At 44.7% G+C, this 21,464-nt stretch overlaps 1 protein-coding gene, 1 long non-coding RNA gene and 1 other non-coding gene across 4 annotated transcripts in view; 1 reads left to right on the top strand and 2 right to left on the bottom strand.

Moving 5' to 3' along the window:
- PRPSAP1 (phosphoribosyl pyrophosphate synthetase associated protein 1) overlaps positions 1-21,464 on the top strand; it is a 28,734-nt gene that overhangs the window by 5,277 nt on the left and 1,993 nt on the right. For both annotated transcript variants that reach the window (XM_086688122.1, XM_086688123.1), the window contains 6 exons: positions 3,035-3,101; positions 9,815-9,987; positions 11,329-11,444; positions 11,899-11,954; positions 12,734-12,879; positions 21,184-21,254. In XM_086688122.1, coding sequence (XP_086544248.1) covers positions 3,035-3,101; positions 9,815-9,987; positions 11,329-11,444; positions 11,899-11,954; positions 12,734-12,879; positions 21,184-21,254 — 629 coding nt within the window. The remainder of the gene's footprint in view (positions 1-3,034; positions 3,102-9,814; positions 9,988-11,328; positions 11,445-11,898; positions 11,955-12,733; positions 12,880-21,183; positions 21,255-21,464) is intronic.
- Positions 1,189-6,971, bottom strand: LOC147574544 (uncharacterized). The gene is made up of 2 exons (XR_015244311.1): positions 6,352-6,971; positions 1,189-1,402 (listed from the first exon to the last, which is right to left on the bottom strand). It is a non-coding gene; the product is annotated as an uncharacterized LOC147574544 (long non-coding RNA).
- LOC147574543 (Nuclear RNase P) lies at positions 8,732-9,038 on the bottom strand. Its single transcript, XR_015244397.1, has one exon.

Below are 21,464 nucleotides of genomic sequence, written 5' to 3'. Positions count from 1 at the left end.
AAATGATTTCTTAAACATCCTTTGTTCTCTAAACTGTTTAGTCAACTGACGTGGGGTTTTTTTTTTTTTTAATGTTTATTTATTTTTGAGAGAGAGCAAGAGGGGGAAGAACAGAGGGAGAGAGAGAGAATTCCAAGCGGGCTTCATGCTTCAGTGCAGAGTCTGACATGGGGCTCGAACTCAGGAAACAGGAGATCATGACTTGAGCCAAATTCAGTCGTTGGTCTATTTTTTTTTTTTTTCCTTTTTTAGGAAGAAAGAGCACGTGTAAGTGGGGGAGGAGCAGAGAGAGGAAAACAGATTGCTAAGCAGGCCCCACACTGTCAGCACAGAGCCCGACGTGGGGCTTGAACTCACGAACCGTGAGATCATGACCTGTGTTGGACACTTAACTGAGCCACCCAGGAGCCCTTAAACTGACATGTTTTTAAAAGGCTGATACTATTCCCGTGTAACATGAAAACATTTTTCTTTAAGATCATTCACTACTTGCCTCTAAATCTTTCTTTCTTTGTTCTCTTCCTTAAAGTCTCCTTCCCCTGTTTCCAGGATAATGTGACTGTCTTGTCATTTCACAGTGAAAAAAGGAGAGATGTAAAGAATATGTTTTCTCTTCTATATTGGGCTCCGTTTGCTAAATGCCCTTTACATCTGTGTCTCCTTATGTCATCAAATGGCATCTAGAGCAGTCTGGTACCAGGTAGTAATGACTTTTTAAAAAAACCAGCTTTGACGTCCGACTTCGGCTCAGGTCATGATCTCACGCGGTTTGTGAGTTTGAGCCCCGCGTCCGTCTGCACAGAGCCTGGAGTCTGCTTTGGATTCTGTCTCCTCTCTCTGCCCCTCCCCACTTGTGCAGTGTCCCTCTGCCTCTCAAAAATGAATAAATGTAAAAAAAAAAAAAAAAAAAGTCAAAAACAAACCAGGGGCGCCTGGGTGGCTCAGTCGGTTGAGCGTCTAACTTCAGCTCAGGTCATGATTTCACTGTTCGTGAGTTCGAGCCCCGTATCAGGCTCTGTGCTGATGGCTCAGAGCCTGGAGCCTGCTTCGGATTCTGTGTCTCCCTCTCTCTCTGCCCCTCCCCTACTTGTGCTCTGTCTCTCTCTCTGTCTCTCAGAAATAAATAAATGTAAAAAAAAAAATTAAAAAATAAATAAGTAAATAAAAATAAAAAACAAACCAAACAAACCCAGCTTTGAGTTCTTTCAGCCTAAATTTTTTTCTCAGTTCTCTTGTAGACTCTCATCCTGGGTTGGTAACCCACTTTTGCTGCCCTCTGAGTTTCCATGGAAAATTGTGACATTAAATGATAACACTTCAAAGCACTTTGTTGATCACCCGTGTCCTAGGAGTGCTGCATCGTAAATCTAGCGGGGCTGTGTACTTCAGGCTGTACAATGCCCTGTGAAGACAAGTTAGCGTAAAATAATTTGGAACTGGGGCGCCTGGGGGGCTCAGTCGGTTGAACGTCCGACTTCGGCTCAGGTCGTGATCTCACAGTTCAAGCCCCGAGTCGGGCTCTGTGCTGACAGCTGGGAGCCTGGAGCCTGCTTTGGATTCCGTGTCTCCCTCTCTCTCTGCTCTCCTCCACTCGTTCTCTGTCTCTCAAATATGAATAAATTAAAAAAAAATAGTTTGGAACTATTTTTGCAAAGTTGAAAGCTTAGGTTTATGATTCTTGCTTCCTTTTTTCTTTCTAAGGTAGAACTATCTGTGGTGTAAGTAGCTTGAGGAGGTAAATTACTAAGACCTAGTGATGTTCAGGCATCTAAAAAAGGAAGGTATTTGAAAAAGGAAAGGTGATTTAGTGGCCGGTTTAGTGGAAAACACATGTGCCCAAAATGTTGTAAGTTCCATGTGCGGTATAATTAACCCCCAGATATCCTTCATCCCACTTCCACACTTAGAAACTTGTTTTTTTTTTTAAGTTTATTAATTTATTTTGAGAGAGAGAGAGAACAAGTGGGGAAGGGGCAGAGAGAGAGGGAGAGACAGAATCCTAAGCAGGCTTCGCACTATCAGCGCAGAACCTGACGTGGGGCTCGAACTCATGAACTGTGATACCATGACCTGAGCTGAGATCAAGAGTCACTGCGCCCCTTAGTCACTTTTTTAAAAAGTTTTATTTATTTAAGTAATCTCAACGCCCCACGTGGGGCTCGAACTCACGACCCTGAAGTCAAGCGTCGCGTGCTCGACTGCGCCAGCCAGGCGCCCCCGCACTTAGTAACTTTCTACTTGGTGACTTTAAAAACTTCATCTACCGTCAAGACAAGTCAGGAGATAGTGGTATTCAAAAACCTAAAGCTGAAAGCAGATAGATGAGCTAGTCTGTTTAGCAGTAACAATTTTAATTTATGGTGATGGCATCTGGGGAGCTCCTGAGATGAAGCACCTGAGGACGAGAAGGTGGTTTAACCAACCCCACTATTCGCTCTCTGGGTCTTTTTCTTTTGTTGTTGTTTTTAAGTAGGCTCCATGTTCAACATGGGGCTCGAACTCTCGACCCTGAGATCAAGAGCCGCGTGTTCTACCTACTGAGCCAGCTGGGCGCCCCATCTCTTGGTCTCTTTCTGTCACATTAGCCTGAAAAGTCTCCCAGCCTTTGGCGTTGCGTTGTCTCTCCTGGATCAGTCCTCGTCTACTTGGTCCAGGTCTTCCACTTGGGGACCTCAGGACAGGGCCCGAGGCCACCACATTTGTGGGAAGAAGGCAGTTAACCTTTGACCTCTTTACTTTTCCCCAGGCGTCCAGTCTTTATTTCGGTGATGGGTTTGCTTTTTTGGACCCCGAGATTTTATGTGGATCTGTTTGTGTTACTTTTTTGCCTTTTAGCTTATTTTTGGGTTTTTTTTCCCTTCAGCTTCACTATTTTTATATGGATGCTTGTCATTCTGAGATCTCTTGCAGAATTATTTTGGTGCGCTAGGTGAAGTGTTGATTTAGATTTCATCTTGACTCCGTCCATGTGCTGCCCAATTAGTGTATCACAAAATGCTTTCCCTAAACTATTGGACTTTTTTTTATTTTTCAGAAACAAGAGTTGAAATAAAAGAATCTGTTCGTGGCCAAGATATTTTCATTATACAAACAATACCCAGGTAAGATTAGCATTAGAGGTAAGATTTCCTCTAAAAATCTTAGCAATAGAATTCTGTTATCATAGAAGCAACAATTCCGTTTTCTTTTTTTTTTCTTTAATGTTTATTTATTTTTGACAGACAGAGAGAGACAGAGCATGAGCAGGGGAGGGGCAGAGAGAGAGGGGGGAGACACAGAATCCCGGAGCGAGCTGAGCCACCCAGGCGCTCCGAAAAGCTTTTTGTTGTTAAATCCAATGCATGGCCCCTGCCGATGTGTACCTCGCAAGACAGTTTCTTGCACTTTTTTTTTTTTTTTGCATAGTGGCCCATTTCAAGCTGCTCTGGTGTAGATGGTATCTGTGTATGTCTCTGGAAAGTGCAGACCTTCCTGTCTTGGTTTATTGAGATTCCTGAGACTGTGGTCATTGTAAGAATGGCACTTGGGGCGCCTGGGTGGCTCCGTCGGTTAAGCACCCAACTTCGGCTCAGGTCATGATCTCACAGCTTGATTCTGTGTCTTCCTCTCTCTCTCTCTCTCTCTGCTCCTTTCCCACTCATGCTGTATCTCTTTCAAAAATAAATAAACATTAAAAAAAAAGATGAGAACAGCACTGGAGGCCATCGGGGTGAGGCTCTTACATGTATCTTCTTTAAGCCTTCACCCAAATCCCCCATGGAAGCTACTTTTAGCCTCAGTGAAAATGTGACTTGTAATAAGAAATATATATTTGGGGGCGCCTCCCTGGCTCAGTTGGTAGAGCATGCGACTCTTGATCTCGGTTAGGGTTGTAAGTTCGAGCCCCAGGGTGTAGAGATCACTTAAAAATAAAATCTTAAAAAAAAAAAAAAAAAGGTGTGTGTGTGTGTGTGTGTGTGTGTGTGTGTGTGTGTGTGTGTGTGTGTGTGTGTGTGTGTGTGTGTGTGTGTGTGTGTGTGTGTGTGTGTGTGTGTGTGTGTGTGTGTGTGTGTGTGTGTGTGTGTGTGTGTGTTTGGTCTTCCTTTCCCAGTGCTGAGCTCCTAAAACCTAAAACCTGTGGAATTTCCTAAGCGATAAGAGCAATAAAGGTGTCTTTTGTTATTCATAGCAAGCCCCTTACAGCCACTCCTGAGCTGACGTTATTGAGATGGTTTTTGGGAAGCCTCTAGATAACCACTAGAGGGGGGCTCCTGGGGAAGTCAGCAGAGGATAGAGGGTGGGAACTTTCAGCCCCTCCCTCCCCCACGGGGGTGAATCCGTCCTCAGAAGCCTGTGCCCGAGTGCCTGCAGCACATACCCTGCCTGGACATCTTGTGTTTCCGGTATTTCCATAGGAAGATTCCAAGAAATGGAATTGCTGGGTGTAAACATCCATGACTCTAGTATTGGTAGATAAGGCAGCTCTGATAGATACTTTGATAGTAACTTTGCCCACTAGTCCTCCGGCAATTTTGGTTTTGTACTGGTTTCCTCCCGCTCCTGGCACTCTTTTTGCCTCGTGCTTTTGCTGGATGCTGCACCTTAGAAATGAGGGGGAGGGGGCACCTGGGTGGTTCAGGCGGTTGACCTGACTTCGGCTCAGGTCATGATCTCACCATTTGTGGGTTCGAGCCCCGCATGGGGATTTGCAATGACAGCTCGGAGCCTGGAGCCTGTTTCAGATTCTTTGTCTCTCTCTCTGCCCCTCCTCCGCTCATTCTCTCTCTCTCTCTCTCTCTCTCTTCCCCTCTCCCTCTTTCAAAAATAAATATTAAAAAAATTTTTTTTTTTAATGAGGGGAAGACCTGAGGGTCTTGTCTGGGGGTGAAATGCGGGAGCGTGGGAGCTCTGTCACCCGTGAGGCTGCCCTCTGGTGTTGTGCTCGCCAGGGGAGACTAATGTCATCACCCCTGTTGGTGGTGCTTCTGACCAATAGCCCCGGAGGTGGGGCTCACCTTCCAAACCCCCCTCCAGAGCCCGCAGCATATTCCCTTTGCTCCAGTAATCGCACGTTTTTTATTGTTGAGGGTGGATTCAATTTTTTGGAAATGGCAAAAAGCCTTTCTGAATGAAGTGATTATGTTGCATGATTTAAAAAAAAATTTTTTTTTAATGTTTATTTTTGAGAGGGAGAGAGAGAGCGGGGAAGGGACAGAGAAAGGGAGACACAGAATCCGAAGCAGGCTCCAGGCCCTGAGCTGTCAGCACAGAGCCTGATGCGGGGCTCGAACCCACAAACCATGAGATCATGGCCTGAGCTGAAGTCAGACGCTTAACCAACTGAGCCACCCGGGCACCGCTATGTTGCATGATTTAAATGTCTGATACTTGATGTGGAGAACAAAGGCGAAAGAAAAAAAAATTGAACTTCCTCACAACTTACAGCTCAGTGACAGGTATTTAGAGACGCGCAGAGTGACCTTCCTCAGGGAGCTTAGCTGCCTCCACGTTAACACTTTGCTAGAGGCAAGAGGCAGTCTTTAGCTTGACGTTCGTCCAACCTCCAGGATCCTATAAAAAATCCCTTTGGAAACTTCCTTTATCTCTAACTGCCCCCTCCCAGCCCCAAGATATAGACTAGCAGTCATTCTCCAAGCATTTGGCCTACTGATAGACATCTGCAGGGTCTCATGACTGCGGTTTTACTGGAGGAAATGACCTCTTCCTCATAAGAGCTAGCCCCTCAAGGTCCTGGACACCTTGCTTCCATATTCCTTCGAGACTCAACGCTGTCCCTGACCCCCCTCCCGACTTGAAAGTATATAATCAGCCACTCCTCACCACCCCGGTGCAGTGCTTTCTGCCCACAGGTCCTGTCCCCGCGCTTTCATAAAACGCCCTTTTTTGCACTGAAGACGTCTCAAGAATTCTTTTTTGACCCTTTGCTCCCGAACCCCAACATTTCACATCAGTACTCCAGGAGCTTCCAAATATACCGAGCGAGGGAAGGAAGTAAAATGGATGTGAAGCTTACAGAGTGTTTTTTGAAGCACAATTTCCGTGTTTATGTTACAAGGCCTAGTGTGTTGATGTAATGTAAGAAGAGTCATTAAAAGAACATTTACGGGGCGCCTGGGTGGCTCAGTTGGTTGGGTGTCTCACTCTCGGTTTCAGCTCAGGTCACGGTCTCACGGTTTCGTGAGTTCGAGCCCTGCATTGGGCTCTGTGCTGACGGTGCAGAGCCTGCTTGGGATTCTCCCTCTGTCTCTCTCTCTCTCTCTCTCTCTTTGCCCCTCCCCTGCTCACCCTGCCTTTGTCTCTCTCTAAAAAGAAATAAACTTTAAAAACTAAAAAAGAGAAGAACATTTATACCTTATTTGCTTCAGATGATTAAGTCGTGGGGTCGGAGGTGGGGTAAATCCCACCCCGTTACCATGTTGTCACTCCTTCCATTATGGCATTGGCCTGTCATTGCGGTCCTGCGCAGTTCGACCGGCGTATACAGACCATGTCTGCTTCCTCGTGTCTCATTTATCTTTGTTTATCAAAACCGGCAGAGCAACAAGGGTCGAATTTAATATAGGATGTGATTATCTTAGGGGAAAGAAAAACGAGTCAGTTGGTAAACAATGAAGATTGTCCTACTTAGATACAAAGACCACGAAAACTAGCCAGGATGTACTTGGAACAGTCTTAGGGAACAGATAAACAAAGCAGAGGCTGCCAGCCAGCTTCTCTTCACCCTGCTAGCCCACAGATTAACTGCCTGCTGTCCGGTTTGTCTAGTGTCCCGCAGGGAACGGGGAGAGCCAGTGTGACAGAGGCTCCTTTGTTGCTTTCCTGACCGAACGGGTGGGGCATGGGAGGCTTTCCTCAGCTTCGGGCTGGAGGATGTTGAATCCCTTGGCATAGGTCAATAGGAAGAGGAAAAAGTAGAAAATGAAATCCCACGGCAGAAATTAGTAATTAGTGAAAGGGAAGTTTTGCTGAAATCCAGGCTCTTTGAAAATTGTTCATTTTGTTATGTTAACATCTTACTATCTGGGCAGGCCTTGAGGTGTGCTGCCCAAACCTCACTGCATCCTGTGGTTGTGTGTTATAAATGCTATTACAAAGCCAGCTAAAAGCCCAGCCACCTGGGCAGATACTCTTTCGGAATCTATTAACTTCAACTCTAACCATATTGCTGACATTGAGGTCTGATGGAAGAAACCACAGCCGGCGGAACTTTTGCAACACCGCACAGTATCACGCCCCTGGAAGGTTAAGAAAGCTCTAATTGTATTTCCAACATTGTTAAGCAGTCTATATACGGAAGAGGACTTTGGCTGTAGTAGATGTGATGCCTGGTGTTTAGTCTAGATGTGGACGCCTGAGTTATTTACACGCTGTCCTCCAGGTACTGTGTAACCTTCCAGCTTAACATTCAGAGCCCACGAGGCACCAGTTCAGGTGATCCAGTGGGGGAAGAGCAGCTCTCCCCTCTGTGGAATGAAGTCTAAAAGTCTGGGAGGGGAGGGGCACCTGGGTGGCTCAGTCGGTTAAGCGTCCGACTTCGGCTCAGGTCATGATCTCACGGTTCGTGAGTTTAGGCCCCGCGTCGGGCTCTGTGCTGACAGCTCGGAGGGTGGAGCCTGCTTCACATTCTGTGTCTCCCTCTCTCTCTGCCCCTTCCCTGCTCATGCTCTGTCTCTCTCTGTCTCCAAAATAAATAAACATTAAAAAAAATAATAAAAAAAAAAAAGTCTGGGAGGGGGAATGTGGAGTTAGACGTGCCCCCTCTTGGGACACGTGATTACCACGAGGGTGATCCAGTGTGGGCCTCTGGCATTTTCTTCCCCTGTGGTTAGCCTCATTTGCCATTTTAACTCCCCCACCTAACAGTGCCTGATTCCTGTTGCTCAATAAATATTTGTTGAATATGTGAATGAACTAACATTGACCAGGTCTAACAAATTCTGAAGTACCTTGAAAGTGTTTGGTAAATGTTTTGTCCTGATTATTGCCAAAAGATTGTGTGTCCTCTAACCTTGTGATGCCCGACTTGGGACAGTATTAGTTTGGGAGCATGAGAAGGAAGAATGTTCCAGTTTATTTCAGAGGAAGGAAATAACCGGAAAATACCGTAACCTGTCAGCAGTCCGGAAGGAAGGTCAGAGTTGTCCCAAAATTGAGCCCTGAGTCAATTATACCCACGCTCTGGGAGAAATGCTTGTGTGACCGAACCCTGAAATATTTACGAAAAATCCAAATTACAAAGGTGAGGTCGGAAGTTCTAGAAGTTGAATGTGGAAGTAAACGCTGTCGGAGCACAGGGATGTCTTTGCAGCGTGTCACTCCCAGATGCACTGAGGACCGATGCCCTCAGAGAGAGGGACACACACGAATTCAGAGACTGAGAGGAATTGGCCTGACCGCCCTTCAGGCTAGAAAGCAATCTCCATGATGAGTATCTTATTCAACGAAGTCGGTACCGTGTTGATGGCAGGCTTTCCGTTTTGCTGTAAATGAGGGCGTCGCTGCTGTGTATCAGACAGTTCAAGAACTGACCCCCAGAGGGCCGGCTGCGCACATGGATAGAAACTAAGACGTGGGAAATGATCCTCTTTCCCAGGAAGGCAAGGGAGATACACTCCTGACTCCAGAGAGAGGGTGTTTGACGATTCTTGAATAATCCAAGGACCATTGGAAGAACATCCTGAAGGATTTCAAGGCTCTCACCTCTTTTTTTTTTTTTTTTTTCTTTTTTGTGAACAGGGGAGAGTAGTCTTACTGGGTTATGAGGGCAGAGTACCTCCCCCCAGCCATTGAACTCACTCTGCTAGCCCAGTGTGTTCCAAGCTACAGCTAAGGAGGCATCCGCCAGGCCCCTCCCCAAGGGCAGAGTCTTCGGCCCAGTCTCCTGCCCAGTGGGCCCTGTCTCAGATTCTCTGGGAACTCGCCTCCACGAAACTCAGGGAGGACCCTGTCGGGGCCGCTTTTGGCTTCCAGTCTCAGACCTTCCCAGGTGACCTGGAGTGGAGTGATACAAGGGACTCAGCTCGGAGCTTCCCTCTGCCCTAAGGTTTTCACCTCTTTTGTGTGTGTGTGTGTGTGTGTGTGTGTGTGTGTGTGTGTGTGTGTGTGTTTGGTTGGTTGGTTTTGGGTTTTTTGGTTCTCACCTATTTTAAGGGCAGAGCCCTTCTTGGGTGCCATCAGCCTTAGCGAAGAGTAGCAATCCACATTCATTAAAATTGAAAGTAGCCTTTCCTTTGAATATCTTTCAGATCCATACTTCTTTCTTTGTCTCTCTCACCTCTGTTGGGAATCTGTGTACTTGAGAAAAAAGGGATGAGATTTTTGAAAACTTAGTTCCAAGACCTCCCCATCCTCCACCCTACCCGCTACCCCTGGAAGAACAAACAGACCAAATCCTTCCTGGCGATGGCAGCTACATAGCAGGACAGTGGGCCTCCCCCCTTGGCGTTCGCAGGACGCAGGGGCTGAGTCCCCCGTGCCTGGGATGGTGCCCGCGGGTGTTGCTTAACTCTGGCCACCGGCAGTTGACGTCTGCCTCACATGCCACCCCAGTGATCGCATCACTGACAGAAGAGCCGGGCGTAGGTGAGTGTGGGTAGCTGTGCTACGGATTTACCTAACCACAGATGACAACCACAGCTGCAAAGAGCTAATGGCCTTTCCCCTGTATTCACAAGGTGCCATCATAAGCTAGGTGACGAGAAAAATGCCTGTGACGCCCATCTTGGCGGCCCGTGTGCCAGCGCTGACGTTCAGATCTCTTTTAGGGGTTAGTAAATGAAACTCCCCCCCCAAATACAAACTTTACCTGTTTCAGAGATGTGAATACCGCCGTGATGGAGTTACTGATCATGGCTTATGCGCTGAAGACGGCCTGTGCCAGGAACATTATCGGAGTCATCCCCTACTTCCCCTACAGCAAGCAGAGCAAGATGAGGAAGAGGGGCTCCATTGTGTGCAAGCTCCTGGCGTCCATGCTGGCGAAAGCAGGTGAGTGTGGACGCGGACCTTGGGGTGCTCATTTAGGACTCTTCCTGCTTGAGAGTAGTCCCTCCCTCAGAGCTAATTCGGGACCGGTTTTAAGTGTTGCTCACTAATTACTTTCTTCTGTTCCCTTTTGATAGTTCTGGTTAGGGATATGTGAGCTTAGGTGTAGATTCTCATCTTTTTCTTTTCTCTGTCTTAAACTTGAGTGCAACGTCGTCTCTTCTCTAATCTTGGGCTTTTCCGTCATCTGTCACTTCTTTTCACTTCATCTGACCATGAAAACTTTAGCTGTGATCTTGGCATCCGTAGGGGATCTTTTGAGCTCCAGGTCTAGGTTTTATGTATTTGCCTCGGTTAGCTAAATGCCGTTCATGTGCATAATATTAAAACCAGGTTTTCCTTTTGCTACCTCTCCAGTTTATATACTGCTCTTTTTTCCCCCCCTCCCTGATTGTCACTCTGTCTAGCAGCTCGTTCTTAATTGCTTTCATTCTGTGTTTTTGTAGTGGTAACATGCTTTTTGGCCTATGAATCAAATGTAAAAACACTTTCTAGTTACTGGGATTTTTGCCTGGCGTGTTTACTTAAAAACTCTAGTATATATTTGAGTCCTGAGAAAAAACATTTGAATTCCATTCTCTAAAAATGTGTAATGTTTTGGGGAGGAACAAGAAATACTGCCCTAGAAGTTTTGCAGTGACCTTTGGCCATTTGTAATGTTTTTACACGTGTACCTTTTTTCGATCAGCACTGTTGACTGTAAGAGTGTATCTTGTTTTTCTAGAATACTTCTTGACCCATTCTTATGTGACATTTAGAACTTGTTCCAAACTCCAATGTCTTATCTTTGTGTTATATGAGTTTTTCTTCTAATAGGTATGTTACTTTGGATTTGTTTTCTTATTCCTTCTGCTTTAGCCACAGGCCTTTTAACATTTCTTCCTAGACTCTTTAGTCAAGGCCTTACTATTTTTTTTTTTTTACACCCATTACTTCTTTAGTATTTATTAATCACATATTCATATCTTTGCTTCTGTCTGGTTTTTCTTCATTTTCGGGACCAAGCTAGTTATGATAGTAAAGGAGAGCACTTTTTCTCTGCTTTAGCGCTCTTTGTCTATGTGGAAGGCATAGGCTCTTTCACATGAGGCTTGACCCATTGTTTAGTCCATTCAGTTTTGTTAAGGTCGCAAATAAAGTCTCTGTAGCTTACGGTGTTTGTTCGCAATCCGTTCCCTGCTTTCAGCCTTCGGTTAGGGAACAGGAGTGGGCGTCTAGTTTGTGGCCACTGTAGCCAGTAACTTGTAGGGGTGAACTTTGTAATTGTTTGTTTTAAAATTTCAGGTTTAACTCACATTATCACTATGGATCTTCATCAAAAGGAAATACAAGGCTTTTTCAGCTTTCCTGTGGACAACCTTAGAGCCTCACCTTTCCTGCTTCAGTATATCCAGGAAGAAGTGAGGAGCACGAGCAAACACCCCATTTTCCTCAAAAGAGATCCTATGTAGTTTTTCTCTGGTATCAGATTTCAATATGGAAGGGCACATCGAATGATCTTTCCCTTAAGTCTTCCTGCCTCAGGCAGCCGGATAGGGTCAGCATAGAGGCAAGGAGGATCATATTTTGTAAAGCCATTAAAAATAGATTTCCTTCTAAGTATGTTTAGCAATTTACCTATGTTTTCTTAAATGAAGGTGTTAAGAATTAATTATTTAGCTTCTTGATGTAGCAGTACTTTGGCAATGATGTTCATTGATAAGTGTTAAAAGAATTTTAAACGTGTAAATGAAATCCTAGCGTATCCGATTGCTAGTATGGGTCACTGTTAGGAGAGGAAAAAGTGTCATGCCAGCATCCAGGTGTTATTTTTGATAACTTTCCAGTATTTTCTTATTTTTCCCCCAAATCTAGATCCCAAATTACAGGAATGCAGTCATCGTAGCGAAGTCTCCTGATGCGGCCAAAAGGTAAAGAAGCTAGACGTTTGTAAAAATTCCTTTTGGGTGCTTCTGAGTCAGAATGAGCTGTTTTGGAATCTAGGGTCTGTCATAATGTGTCCCGGAAAGGCTCGTTGGCTTGAGTGCACGCCCCCCACCCCCCTTCCCATTATTGTCTTGTCCCCACCACAGCTTTGTCTCTAGTCTCCCAACAATACAGATCACTCTCTGAATTACTTCGTTTTCCTGGGGGAGAAAAGGAAGTTCTTCCTTTCAGGTTCTCAGGAAAAGGAAAACAAAGGGACATGAGCATTTTTCAGGCAGTGGGGTTTTTTGGTTTTTGTTTTTTTTTAATGTTTTATTTATTTTTGAGAGAGAAAGAGAGACAGAGTGCGAGGAGGGGAGGGGCAGAGAGAGAGAATCCGAAGCAGGCTCTAGGCTCTGAGCTGTCAGCACAGAGCCTGATGCGGGGCTCGAACCCATGAACCGTGAGATCATGACCTGAGCCGAAGTCATATGCTTATCTGACTGAGCCACCCAAGCGCCCCTAGGAGTGTTACAATATTGGACAAAGGATAGAACCAAAATTATCCAGGATCAGATGCTGGCCCACATGTCAACTTCTGGGCCTCTTGAGGCACTTAACGTTCTGGTCTAGGCCTCAGTAAGGCCTCTGATTTGTAGAAATAATTCCTTTGTGTGTCCCTAAAAGCCTGAGTGATGTTTTCGTTTTATGATAAATAGAGTAATGAGATAGTGACACTTGGGTTTTCTTCCCGTGAATTTTGCTGCTTCCGTCTTTCTCTTAGGGCGCAGTCATATGCGGAGAGACTCCGTCTGGGGTTGGCTGTAATCCACGGAGAAGCCCAGTGTACAGAGTTGGACATGGATGATGGTCGTCATTCTCCCCCGATGGTCAAAAATGCCACTGTCCACCCGGGCCTGGAGTTGCCCTGTAAGATTAGCTCTGTGTTTTTATTTCACTTGTAAATGGAAGAAAGTTTGGAGTAGTGTGACTGGCTAGGAGTTAATACGTATATGGATGTAAGCTATCTTGGTATTTCCAGTAATTGAATGGTATTGCATTGATTTCCCGTTTGGTAAAAGGAGATTGTGTTACATGCACAGACCATGTGAGGACAATGGAACTAATCTGGGTGGCACTTAGCATTCAGAGAGTGTGGAATAATTTTAGCTCTAATGAAAATGCTGTATGTGTAATGGTGCGAAATCTTACGCTTCTATACTTCGGTCAGGTCGACAGTAGCAGCCACTGATCATGCACTAGTCTTTGGCGATCCAGGTAACTTTTAGCACTTATTTTAGTAATGTAGCCCTTCGACCTGATACTTGACTAACTTGCTATTAATTAGTCCAACAGTGTGGAGGCTATTTCTTTCCATGGATTTTGAGTGGTAATGACCGGCATCCTATACTATAATATATAATATACTTTTTAGAGGGAGAAGATTCTTTCTTTTTTTTAAGTTTACTTATTTATTTTGAGACAGAGAGAGAGAAAGAGCGCAGAGGAGGAGCAGAGAAAGAGAGAGGGAGAGAGCGAATCCCGAGCAGGCTCCGTGCTGACAGCGCGGAGCCTGACGCGGGGCTCCAACCCGCAAATGGTGAGATCATGATCTGAGCTGAAATCAAGAGTCGGATGCTCAACTATCTGATCCACCCAGGCACCCCAAAGATTATTTCTTTTTCAAATCTGCATCTATTTGCCATGCCTCAGAAACATACAGAGGTTAATAGAGTGGGAAAATATCAGAATGGTTATACCCCAGGTTACTTAGACTCCTGTCAAAGGTGTAAACTGATTTTTTTCCCCTATCGAATTTCCATTGCTTTGTTTTCAACTTTGGAGGTTTCTGTATAAGACAAACAAGCAATATACTCTGTCAATTTAAATTCTTGGTACCGTAGCATTTTACTTTATTTGAAGGTTTCATAATTAAAGTTCTTGACTAGGCAATACATTGATAATACTTCAGAATTCAAAAAGTATAAAATTCTTTCCAGTAAAAAAAACTTTCCTACCCCACTCCCCTATCTTCCTCCTAGATTTTTCTCTTTCCTCCCCAGCTGCTCTGACCTGCAGATAGTTGGCTTCTTATATCCGTTTAGAGACTATATGTATCTCATGTTCTCTCGTTTTCACATAGTGGTAGTATATCACATTGCTCCGTCCCTTCCCTATCAGTCTATACAGATCTCTTGGTCTTTGACAGTTTCGTGGTGCCCCGTTTCCTGGATATACCATAATTTATTGAATCAGTCCCCTGTTGTCGAACATGTAGAGTTTTCCCAGGCTTTGGTTATGAAAAACAAAGCACCAGTGATAATAAACATCTTTTGTGCTCTTATTATGTGTCAAGAGATATTCGAAGCCCTTCAGTAGATCTCCAGATGTGGTCTTCACATGACCTTGTGAAAGTGCTTGTGTTATCCCTTAGTCTGCCAGTGAGGAAACGGAGACCCGGTCCGGAGCTGGTGGAGCCAGGGTTTGGAGTGAAGCAGCGGGATCCAGGATCCATATTTCAGCTTTTTATTTTGAACAAACTGCAGTCTTAGAGAAAAGTTGAAGGAATAATACAGAATTCCTCTCTACTCTTGACTCAGAGCCCCAGATTTAACATTTATGTACATACTCTTTTTTTCTGAAGCATATGAGAGGGATTTACAGACACAGTGCCCCTGTATTCCTAAATGCGTCAGTACCTATTTCATAAAAACAGATATTCTCTTAGGTAACCACTGTGCAGTTATCAGACTCAGGAAACTGACATTGTTACAATACTATTACCTAATCTGCAGACCTTACTCATATTTTACCAGTTGTCCCACCAGGATCCTTTAGAGCAAAGGGAAACCATTTCTTTCTGGCCCAGAACCCAGTATAAGATCATACATCGGACTCAGTTGACGTTTCTCTTTAGTCTTCTTTAATCTGCAATGGCTCCTCTGTTCTTGGTCTCTTATGACCTTGACGCTTTTGAAGAGTACAGGCCAGTTCTATAGAATATCCCTTCACTGGGGCTTGTGTATTTCTTCACATTAGGTTGAATCAGTTACTATGACTGTTGTCACATGGTGATGTTTCCACCTCCCCTTCTGCCCTGTTCGTTCCTTCACTTATATCGGGATGGATTCGTGGAATCTTACTTTGTTCAGCATGTTCTCTAATCCATCACTACTATTTATTGTAATGCTCAAATTGTCTTAGACTTGGCCAAAGAGGACGCCTTCGAGCCACCTCCCGCGTTCTTTTGACACGTCCGTATCATTTTTTGATACTTCCGTACTGTGTGGTACAACTAGACGTTCCATGTTTATCGTGTACTCTCTTAGCCCTGGAATCAACCGTCCTAACAAGGAGCCCCGATTCCTTTAGTGGAAAGTGGTTTTTACTAGCCAAGATTTGGGTCACATTACTACCTGTGACCAACCTTGACTTCTGTTCTTTCTTGAGTGACCGAATGTAGTTACAGGATGAAGACTGGCAAACAAAATGCTGGGTCAAAGGTTATTTTGATAGATGTTGCCAAATCATCGTAGTATTTTCTATGCTGGTGTGAAGTAGTGTGTTCCTTCATCCACATGCAGGTGTGTTCACATGACCACTTTTTATAGTTGCCGTGGGATCGTTTTTGATTTCTTCTTACAGATTTAGCCAAGGGGATGCTTTAAAAAAAAAAAATGCTAGTTTTGTATGTGTAATTGTACCTTCCAAATTAAATATGCTTTATTTGTACACGTCCGTTATGCTTCCGGTACGTCTTAAGGGCTTACTTAATGGTAATGAGGATGACGATGCTGGACTGCTAGGACCAGAGTCTTCGAAGTTTTTAGGCAGACGAACTATTCTATCTTTCCAGAACCCGTTCTTTCAGACCAGCGGTAGTTCTCACCCAGAGCGGTTCCGCCGCTCCCATGATATTTCACAGGGTCCGGAGGCCTTCCCGGTTGTCTCGACCGCGAAGGAGGGCGGGTACCACCGGTGTCTTGTTGAGCAGATGCCAGAGAAGCTGCTAAACATCCTTGCGGTACAACATGAGAGTCACCTAGCCCAGAATGCCAGGAGCGCCGCCGAGCCTGAGGAACCGTGTTGTAGAGTCATTTATTAAAAGTGAAGTCTTAGGGGCGCCTGGGTGGCGCAGTCGGTTAAGCGTCCGACTTCAGCCAGGTCACGATCTCGCGGTCCGTGAGTTCGAGCCCCGCGTCGGGCTCTGGGCTGATGGCTCAGAGCCTGGAGCCTGTTTCTGATTCTGTGTCTCCCTCTCTCTCTGCCCCTCCCCCGTTCATGCTCTGTCTCTCTCTGTCCCAAAAATAAATAAACGTTGAAAAAAAAAAAAAATTTAAAAGTGAAGTCTTAGAGGGGCGCCTGGGCGGCTCAGTCGGTTAAGCGGCCGACTTCGGCTCAGGTCACGATCTCACGGTTCGTGGGTTCGAGCCCCGGGTCGGGCTCTGTGCTGACGGCTCAGAGCCTGGAGCCTGCTTCGGATTCTGTGTCTCCCTCTCGCGCTCCGCCCCTCCCCCGCTCACTCTCTGTTTCTCTCTCTCTCTCTCTCAAAAATAAACTTTAAAAAACAGGTGAAGTCGTATAAATTTTTCTGTTTTATAAGGTAGAGTTGAATCCGTCCTGATGGCAAGGGCATCTAATGAACTTGAAAGGATTGTAGGCCAGTGGTTCTGCGAAAGACGGCTCTGTGTTTGCCACACTGGTGAAAATTAAAGAGTTTGGATCACAAAAAGGAGAGAACGTCTCCTTTTCTGGCTTGGTTTTCCTGGGTTGTTAATTTTACAAGTGAAGATGTGGTTTTCACCACTAAAGTGAAAACAGACATGCGCCTCAATTAAATGTAAGTTTTGACTTGTTTGCGTGTGGACGGAGTCGTGAGCTTGAAAATAACCTCAGTTCTGGTTCTACTGGAGACCTTTATTTCTTATATCTCTTTTTACTGTCAGTCTGTTGATAAAGTTTGACCTTCCATTGAACTAAAAATAGAACAAGATCAAACTGCATAAGGAATGAGTAATTCCTCTTGGTTCTTTCTTGCTCTACATTTCAAGAGAGGAAGTTTTGGTTAATTGACTCTGGGGAAAGAGTAAACGAGTATGTAAAATTTAAGGATGGTTATAAACGTGGCTTGCAGAAGGCTAATTTTAAAAGCAAAAGATAATTTCCTACTTTCTTCGTATTGAGGTCATTTGATAAATTGACATTTTCACTGCAGTGAGTTGATACAGTTTTAATAGTGATTTCTGGCCACAAGTGATGGTGCACAATTCATTTTATTCTTTAAAAAAATTTTTTAAGGGGCGCCTGGGTGGCGCAGTCGGTTAAGCGTCCGACTTCAGCCAGGTCACGATCTCGCGGTCCGTGAGTTCGAGCCCCGCGTCAGGCTCTGGGCTGATGGCTCGGAGCCTGGGGCCTGTTTCCGATTCTGTGTCTCCCCCTCTCTCTGCCCCTCCCCCGTTCATGCTCTGTCTCTCTCTGTCCCAAAAATAAATAAAAAACGTTGAAAAAAAAATTTTTTTTAAATAAAATAAATTTTAATACTTTAAAAAAAATGTTTATTTACTTTGAGAGAGAGAGACAGAGAGAGAGAGAGAGAGAGACAGCATGAGCCATAGAGGGACAGAGAGAAAAAGAGAATCCCAAGTAGGCTCCATGCTGTCAGCGCAGAGCCTGACGCGGGGTCTGATCCCACGAACCGTGAGATCCTGACCTGGGCCTAAATCAAGAGTTGGACTTAACTGAACTACCCAGGTACCCCACAGTTCATCTTATCCTTAAACAGATTGGGTTTTGTTGGAGAAAATGAGGCAAGAGAACAGAATCTTAAACAGTAGTTTGAGCATCTTTTACCCTTAAACTTCAGTACATACAGAAAATGTCTAAAAATTTTTACTGAAAATTTTGAATTTTCAGTGTTTTATTTTTGGGGCAAGCTGTTAGGAAATTTGGGTTTGTGAGGTGCTGTTCATTTCCCTTGACTCTATACTAAAGTCTCTGTTTTTTGGTAGCGACCATATCGTATGTTCAGTTTTATCTGGATCTCAAACCCAGTTAAGAGCAGGGAATGAGCCTACCAGGAGGGATGCTTGCTGTTCAAAAGAAAAAAAAGCCTTTTAAGCCTCCATCCTATAGCCATGCCTGGTTTTCATTCCAAACGGATAGAAGTTTTTTGGGAGAAGCAGAATTACAGAAAAGTAAACAGGAGTACTGTGACATGTTTTCTGCATCAAACTTGAGCTGAGTTTTTATTGGCCTTGGGTGAGGGACACTGGCTTGCCATTCTTTTTTCACAGAGGAAAATGGTCAAGAACAGGGACCACATCTCTCTAAGAAGTGGGTAGGCCAACACAACCACCTACTCGCGTGGTCTAATTTAAAGACAGAGCTTAGGGAAGCCTTTCCTAATGTCGGTGGCTTATTTTCTCCCTCTTTTAGGTGCTATGTATATGCAGAGCCTTTTTAACTGCCCGGATTCAAAAAAATTGCCCTTGTTTCTGGGATGGGAAATCAGGAAATGTTGGTTGAAATTGGCCAGTAAAATAGTGCTGGATTTCGGCTTGGCCGATTGCTGGTAGGTAGAGAGGCACGCCTGTTCTTTGAGGGTCGCCGTACCCGTAGAGAGGAATCCGTTAAAATGGACTGTTTGCTGATAATTACTAACCTATAGGACTACCTTGAGTTTTATTCTTGTGTCCCTCTCCCCCTCCTGGTTTAATATTTCAGAATAACGAAAAGCTTTAAAAAGTAGACTACTTAGCCTGTTCTTCTGAAATTTGTTTTTTCTTTGTTCGCTCACTTTCTTTTGAGGGTGAATTCTTGTTTCCCTTTTCTACCCCACAGTTAGGTTTGTATACTGATGGGCCTTCCCACGTGTAAATTGTCCAGTGAGATAAGAGGCCTCTCTTTTAAGGACCAGTCAAATCAGGAAGAGATGATGGAGTCATGGTTATTGTCCTCAAGTTCCTAATTTTCAGGAAACTGATGATGTCAGTAGGCCAGTTATCTGATAATAATCTGATAATAAGGTTACATTGTCCAAATAAAGTCACTTTGGAAGACAGTGAAGCAAAGCTGGCTCTCTCATCTGGCACCTTTACCAGTTTCGTTTTCTACAGAGTGGGATTGAGTTTACATTTCTGTATCAGTCTCAGCTAGAGTCAGATATTTCTGTCTTGCGTGGCATCACAGCGTGGCTTCTCCTGTCGATAAGATCTTCCTTGCTCTTTCGCTCTGTCCTTAGACCTGTGCTGTCTGAAGACTTCTTAGTGGCTGTTAGTGACGTGTAGCTCTTAAGCTCTTGAAACATGGCCAGTGCTATTTATGGACACTGCACACCAAATATCAAAGACTTAGTATAAAAAAAAAAAAAGCAAAACATCCCTTATTTATTTATTTATTTATTTATTTATTTATTTATTGCATATCTGTTACATACTGAAATGATAATATCTTGGATATACTGGGTAAAATAAAATCTATTAATTTTACTTTTCTTTTTTTTTTTTTAAAGATTTTATTTTAAATTTTTTTTTTTCAACGTTTATTTATTTTTGGGACAGAGAGAGACAGAGCATGAACGGGGGAGGGGCAGAGAGAGAGGGAGACACAGAATCGGAAACAGGCTCCAGGCTCTGAGCCATCAGCCCAGAGCCCGACGCGGGGCTCGAACTCACGGACCGCGAGATCGTGACCTGGCTGAAGTCGGACGCTTAACCAACTGCGCCACCCAGGCGCCCTTAAAGATTTTATTTTAGGGGCACCTGGGTGGCTCAGCGGGCTGAATGTCTGACTCTTGATTTCAGCTCAGGTCACAATCTCACGGCTCAGTAGTTTGAGCCCCACCTCGGGCTCTGTGCTGTCAGTGCAGAACCTGCTTCAGATCCTGTCTCCCTCCGTCTCTGCCCCTCCCCTGCTTGTGCTCTCTCTCAAAAATAAATGAACATTTTGGGGTGTCTGGGTGGCTCAGTCGGTTAAGCAGCTGACCTCGGCTCAGGTCATGATCTGATGGTTCGTGGGTTCAAGCCCTACATTGGGCTCTCTGCTGTCAGCACGGAGCCTGCCTCAGATCCTCTGTCCCCTCTTCTCTCTTCCCCTCCCCTGCTTGTGCTCGCTCTCTGTCTCTCTCAATAATAAATAAACTTTAAAAGAATAAATTTTAAAAAGTAAACATTTAAAAAAACGTAGTCAACAGTAATCTTAAAAAAAAGATTTTAGGGGCGCCTGGGTGGCGCAGTCGGTTAAGCGTCCGACTTCGACCAGGTCACGATCTCGCGGTCCGTGAGTTCGAGCCCCGCGTCGGGCTCTGGGCTGATGGCTCAGAGCCTGGAGCCTGTTTCCGATTCTGTGTCTCCCTCTCTCTCTGCCCCTCGCCCGTTCATGCTCTGTCTCTCTCTGTCCCAAAAATAAATAAACGTTGAAAAAAAAAAAAAAAAAAAAAAAAAAAAAGATTTTATTATTTTTTAAAGATTTTATTTAAAGTTTATTTATTTTGAGAGCAAGAGAAAGCACAAGTCAGGGACAGGCAAAGAGAGAGAATCCCAAGCAGGCTCTGCATTGTCAGCACGAAGTTGGACACTTGGATGTGGGGCTTGGATCCATGAACTGTGAGATCATGACCTCCGAGGTCAGACACTTAACCTGGCTGAGCCACCCAGGCGCCCCTGAAGATTTTAAGTAATCTCTATAGGGTGCCTGGGTGGCTCAGTCGGTTAGGCGTCCACCTTCGGCTCAGGTCATGATCTCACAGTCTGTGGGTTCAAGTCCCGTGTCAGGCTCTGTGCTGACAGCTCAGAGCCTGGAACCTGCTTCAGATTCAGTGTCTCCCTCTCTCTCTGCCCCTCCCCACCCCCTTTCACACACACACACACACACACACACACACACACACACACACATTAAAAAAAAAAAAAAAAAGGATTTTAAGTAATCTCTATACCCAACAAGGGGCTCGAACCCACAACCTTGAGTCTTGTGCTCCACCAACTGAGCCAGCCAGGCACCCCTCTTTTTACATAAAATTTTACATAAAATTACATATGGCTCACCTGTTTCTACTGGACAGCACTGCTCTAGGCAGTCTGTTTCAGAGACCCTAGGTTCATTTAGGAGAATTTCCTCTTTTTTTTTTTTTTGTTTTAAATAATGGGTTTTTTTCCACCACTTCCAGGGAATGCGGTTGCGATTATACTTATTTAATGACACGTGACTAACTTGTGATTTGTTTTGTTTTGCTAGTGATGATGGCCAAAGAGAAGCCACCGATAACTGTAGTCGGAGATGTTGGCGGGCGCATCGCAATCATAGTGGTATGGTCGTGGTCATGTGTCGTCCTTCGTGTGCAGGGAGGACACTGCTGCCTCTTAGTAGGTTGTCCACTCTGGGAGTATGTTTCTAGTGAGGATGACAGAGTTATTAAATGGATTCGTGTGTCCTTTCTCATCCACACTCCCTTAGGACAAGTAGAAATGTTTATCTAGTTGAACAGGGATTATTACAACCTACAGATGTAAAAAGAA

Source organism: Puma concolor, chromosome E1, assembly GCF_028749965.1.
Source record: "Puma concolor isolate L17-30 chromosome E1, mPumCon1.1.hap2, whole genome shotgun sequence".
NCBI lineage: Eukaryota > Metazoa > Chordata > Mammalia > Carnivora > Felidae > Puma > Puma concolor.
Note: the sequence above shows the minus strand (reverse complement) of the source record. Positions and strands in the feature narration are given on the sequence as shown.